The 5,781-nt window shown below is 32.8% G+C and overlaps 2 protein-coding genes across 2 annotated transcripts in view; both read right to left on the bottom strand.

Annotated features, from left to right (window-relative positions):
- LOC102676810 overlaps positions 1-1,048 on the bottom strand; it is a 2,911-nt gene extending 1,863 nt beyond the window's left edge. Inside the window, exons 1-3 of the mRNA XM_006609569.1 lie at positions 641-1,048; positions 409-578; positions 83-331 (exon numbers count right to left, since the gene is read on the bottom strand). Of these exons, the coding sequence (XP_006609632.1) occupies positions 83-331; positions 409-578; positions 641-801 (580 nt within the window). The 5' untranslated portion in view covers positions 802-1,048. The remainder of the gene's footprint in view (positions 1-82; positions 332-408; positions 579-640) is intronic.
- A 363-nt stretch (positions 1,049-1,411) lies between these two features.
- On the bottom strand, positions 1,412-2,741 carry LOC102676671 (transmembrane protein 45B-like). The gene is made up of 2 exons (XM_031515172.1): positions 2,723-2,741; positions 1,412-2,581 (listed from the first exon to the last, which is right to left on the bottom strand). The coding sequence occupies exon 2, from the start codon at positions 2,547-2,549 to the stop codon at positions 1,788-1,790; it is 762 nt and encodes a 253-aa protein (XP_031371032.1). The 5' UTR covers positions 2,550-2,581; positions 2,723-2,741; the 3' UTR covers positions 1,412-1,787.
- Positions 2,742-5,781: the final 3,040 nt, after the last annotated feature.

The following is a 5,781-nucleotide window of genomic DNA, read 5'->3' as shown; positions in this document are numbered from 1 at the left end:
TAATTATAAAATTCTATGTAATAAATCCTGTTTTATATATATATATATATATATATATATGTGTGTGTAAAAAAAAACATACAGCATATTAAACCCACACATGGTGTGTAACCATTATCACTAGGTCCTTTCATTTTAATTTGATAATCTAATTGTGAATCAACATCCCTAAGAGAAGGAGAAGCATGAGATCTAGGATGAGAATGATACCATCCAACTAAAGTCACATGTTTCCATTCCATTGCTCTTGCAATTTCAGCTTCAACTGCAGCTGCAGCTGATTTATCTTTGCCGGAATAACGACATGGAAAAGCAGTTGTTATAGATAAATCTATTATTTTAAAAAAAATAATTTTTAATAATTAAAATTTTATAATCAATTCTATTGAACATTATAGATATAGTTACTATGTGAATTAATATCCCAATGACCACCTAAATAGCCACAAACTTCTTTATCTGTTAAATGACAATGTAAATCTACCAATAATGCTGCAGTAGTTGTTATAGTAACTAAAAATGGTTGTATTTTTCCAAGTGTACTGAAAGATGTAAGCTCCACCATTGTGCTCATATCCCTGAAAAATAAATAATAATCAGTAATCATATAATAAGCAACTTTCTTGTATTAAATTCTTACATGGCATGGCTTCTTATTCCAAGATTAGCATGTTTTACTGGAACTCTCACTATTTGTATTGGAGGACTTGTTTGAATCTTTTCAGGACTTTCCTCCATAGGTTCTACAATTGTTGCTGTCTCCATTTCTTTCTCTTTATTTTTCAAAAAGTAAAATAGCATCAGGCCATAATTATTGACTATAAACTGCACTACATTGCAGACTCATATATATCACACATAGATAAAAATTAATTAAATAATGAAAGAAATCTTTTAAATAGTACATTATTGTTGTTATATTACATGTTATTATTGAAAACCTAACCAAGATTTGAATTTATTGTTATTATTGATAAAAAGATAACAGTATAGTTATAATTCGGATATAACTAGTTACTAGTAAAAATAAATTATTCTAGGTTATTAATAGAGACATATATCATATCGATGTTGGTATTGCAATGAATTTCAAATCAATGTCTAATAATTTTATATTTTGATCGTAATATTTTTTTTTTATTATTTATTATTTATTATAATATTTTTATTATTTATTATAATATAACTATATACGAGTAAAAAACATTAATAATAATTAATTTTCAGATTTTTTAGTTATTCTTTAGATAAAATGAATTTATATGAAAGGAAAATTTGCTATTTACATTATAATAAATTACAATTATTCATGGATTATAAAGTTTAATAAAAAAAAATATATTTACAATGTACAATTATACGATATTTTTGGTACATATAATAGGTTTGTGAAGAATAAAAAACATATTACAAAAGATGAAATTACGCGGCGTTCTTCTATTAATAAATAAGTGAGCAATAATAATAAGGCACCTCTTAATTTCTAATGAGTATTTTACCTACAATTTGAGGATATTATAAAATTGTTTATGTTATATGCATTTATTGTATAAATATAGTTAAAATATAGTTAAAAATAGAATTATTCGTTGTATTATAAAATGAAGTTATTAAATATGAAGTAAAAAAATATTAACATTATGTGTAAAAATTATAATTGATTTATGTTTTGATTTTTTGATTCTACAATGCTAATGATCTACTACTTTAAAAATATTATTTTTGTGCATATTATAAAAATTTCATATTGGCACAAAGTTTTTATATATTGCATCCATTCAAATAATTTACATTCTCTGGTCTGGTTCTTGACAATAATCATAAATAGGTATCTCTGGCGGTTCTTCCATCATGAGTTTGGGAGCACAACTTCTTGTTGCAGCTACTACACACAATGTTACAGCTGAAGCAGCAGCTACATGCCAAGAAAATATCAATGCAATACCTTCTGGTAACATTGGCATTGTATGATATACTCTTACTACATGCGCTATCCAACCACCGTGAAGTAATGTTGTACAGGCTCTTAAAAGTTTCAATTCAGGCCACACAAGTTCTAACGTAATAGCCAAAGATGTTGTCCATACTATAAGGGCTAAAATTTTATCAACTAATGCATTGTTTCCAACACTTCCCAATAAGAATAAAAATCCTTCTATGAAAAAACTTTGAGCAAGTGCCAATTTAACTAATCCTTCGCTTACATTATGAGGAAAATAAAAGTTTAAAACATCAACTAGACCAGAAAATGCAAAAAATAAATAGATTGTCGCAAGTACAACTTTTGGTGAAACAGTTCCAACTTGTTGCAGACCACCGGTTAATGTACCAGCTAATCCTACGGCGGTTGCTATTAATTTCAAGCTTCCTTCTATAGGATGTCTATTTATAAGTCTTTCGCATTTTTCTATAAATCTTAATCCCTTTGTTGCATGTGGATCATCCCTAGGTCTTAAAGATACCCAATACTTAGCATATTCATAACACCATTTTAAGCCAAAGGCATAAAATATAAAACCAGTAAGAATACAAGGCAAATAGCTATCCATGAGATATATATAAAATTGACTTTCTATTTTTGGATAGTAAATTCTGTAAATTACATAAAATTCGTAAGGATCCTGAAAAAATAGAATGTATATTAATGAATTAGAAAAATTTGTAATTTAAACATTTTTTATATACTATAATATATAATCTAAATAAATAATTTGAAAAGAAAAATAATAAACATATATTTCAAATAATAACTTTTATCTCTAATTATTCCTTACTTATTTTATTTCTAATTATTTACTTCTAATTCACTGTATGTTGTATCTTGAATGTTTTTTAGAATAGATAATTACATATACCGATATATTTTGGGTATACGGAATACGTATAAAATAGACTTGCAAATCGTTCATCGATTCAGCAAGTGAAATAAGGTTATAAGAAAGAAGAGCAAGTATAGAAAAGGAAAGCAAATAATGAGAGAAGGACAGAGATAAAATAAAATAAATGAACGGTGGCGCCATCTTTTGAGTACCAAAAATACTTTTTAATAAATGAATAAGGTGAAAAATCGTACTCTCAGCGCCATCTATTGAATATTAAAGACATTTTTTTCACAAACACTCAACAGATGGCTCTGATGCTCAATTCTGCTTTATTCTAGTTTACCCTGCCTAGACAAATATCTATAGCACTCAAGAGATGGCGCTGATGCTTAATTCTGCTTTATTCTACTTTACCCTATCTAGACAAATATCTATAGCACTCAAGAGATGGCGCTAATGCTTAATTCTGCTTTATATTTCTAATTTATCCTGCATAAACAAATATCTATAACACTCAAAAGATGGCGTTAAGAGTTAATTCTGATTCTATATCTATCTTTCTTTTTCTATTTGCTCTCTTTATCTATATGTGTTTCATTTGCGGCACTCTGGAGATGGCGCTGATTTCATAATTTTTACTCTATCTCTATCCTTCTCCCACTTATTTGCTCCTTTTGTATATACTTTCCAAAACTTCTTAATAGGTTGATTCGATGTCTTATTAACTTTAATATATTTTTTTGCTTAACCTTTCGATTAAAAATCTTAACATTTAAATATATATATATTTTTATATCGATATCATATTACATATTTCTTTTATATATATTTTTTATATATCTTTATATTTTTATAAAGATATCGTAGAAAGTATTTATACATTAATTATAGCTGGATGTAAATATATATATTTACCGTTATTTTTTAATGAAACTGCAATTGTTCTGTACAACATCCTACTCATCAAAATTTTTCCAAATTTTAAAAAATTTTTATTTTATAGAAATTTTGAGAATATATTCTTGCTATATCTGCACATAAAATTAATAACGTTTCGTGCAATTTTTTAGACAAATTTATTTCGTAAGTCCCTCTCTCGATCGATACACGATTTCAGAGAATATCGATACGCTTTTCGAAATTCAAAGCCCGTTTGCTGATGGTATTGCCATGACTTGGGAACGGGCTTTCATGTACGTTTCAATTATCGTTATGTAAATTGACTCAGTTTTGTGATGTGTGTTCTGCATAGGATGAGCATGAACGCGTCCAAGCCTTCAGGGACTATCGATGCGTGTGCAGGAGATTCCAATCGGATAATATCAAGATTTCTCGATTTTCAAATTTTTTAGACAGAGAAATAAAAAGGGTGGTGTGTCGTGTACGTACAAAGGGAACGTGGAAAAAAAGATTCATAAAATTATCAATTAATCTTAATGGATAGAAACAGCACAAATCGAAATGTTAACGAGCAATTTCGGGTGGGTAATGCGCATATGATACACCTACCTATTTTCGGGATTTTCTCGAAAAGGATAAATCCAAGGCGGATTATCGCAAGTGGTCGTGTCGCATCTGTCATATACAACGCGTTATTATATTCCATTTCTATACGTGTCTTGCTGTTTCTCCCTTTCCCATTGCCGGGATCATGCTCTATCGATCCGAATCTCGCCGTGTAATCTCGCAATCGGATTATCTCCTCGAACTATGAACGAAATCGAATCACCGGATGCATCGGCGGATAAATACATCGTTGGCCCGATGAAACACATCTTTCTTAATACGAGCGAAACGAGGTAACAAGGAAGCGGAGGGAAGGGAACGATACGGATAAATAGAGAGAGAGAGGGAGAGAGTACAGAGAGAAAACGATCAACATTCCCTCTTAACCGTATCGACGATATCTTTAACGACGAGACGAGAGACAGTGTCTGATTTCAAAGGGGATAGGTCCATCATCTTGATCCTTGGAAAGCCGCGGACTTGTCGCTCCATAAGAAGCATACAGATAGCGCACAACACGTTTTTTCCATTTTCATTTGTCGGAACGGTAAAAAAAAGGAGCGGAGGGAGGGGGAGGGAAGAGCAGGAGGAGGAGGAGGAGGAGGGAGGCGAGGAGTGGGAGCATTGGGGGTGCAATTCATATTTGTCCGTAGGCAGCAGCGGAATTGCACCTTTAATCAAGATTTCTACCAATTTGCGAGCGCCGACGGCGCGAAGACAAAGCCTATTGTTGCCGTAACTGGTTGGGGCTTCAAGTGTTCCAACGCAACGGTGAGAGCTCGATGCGCGTATATACCGGGTGTACCAGACCAGACGGGATCAGAGAAAATCGTACGATTGATCGGTCGGAAGAGATGTCATCGAGATACATGATGGGGAGAAGACATGATTTCACCCACGATCAATTTTCACATTTTACGAGAATCGTATCGAATCGTTGCCAACGAAATCTCGAATCTTTGCACCCACCTGATCTTTAAACGCGCGCGTGATCGATCGATCACATATGGAAACGAAAAAGAAAAATTTAAAGAGTCGAGGAATCGATACGATACGTCCTGCTCTTCCTAGAGAAGAGCACGAAAGGAGAGCGAAATTCTTATTTACACGCATCTGGATACGTGAATCGAAAGAAAAATCGAAACTGATCGAATCGAAACAGATTCCGTTCCCCGGAATTCGAGCGATCGAAATATGGTACGCGTAGGAGGACAACACCCGTTATCTCCAGAACATACACGCGCCTTCGCCGGTCTCTGTTGGGCCGGGAGTCGAGAAGAGTATTCCGGAGCGGAGGCTGACGCTCAGGGACTGCCAAGCTAGTCGCTTCGCATCCCAGAAGTCCCTACCCCACCATTTGCTTCCGGCTAAGCCCGTTGCCACCGCGTCCCAACCAACTTGAAGCCACTCGTACTTCTGTTTGTGTTTGCTAATTGTGAATTGTCTACTTCTT

Source organism: Apis dorsata, unplaced genomic scaffold (assembly GCF_000469605.1).
Source record: "Apis dorsata unplaced genomic scaffold, Apis dorsata 1.3 scaffold_58, whole genome shotgun sequence".
Lineage (NCBI taxonomy): Eukaryota > Metazoa > Arthropoda > Insecta > Hymenoptera > Apidae > Apis > Apis dorsata.
Note: the sequence above shows the minus strand (reverse complement) of the source record. Positions and strands in the feature narration are given on the sequence as shown.

Coding starts and splice junctions, on each gene's coding strand:
- LOC102676671 (XM_031515172.1), bottom strand. CDS start 2,549: ATGGATAGCTATTTGCCTTGTATTCTTACTGGTTTTATATTTTATGCC.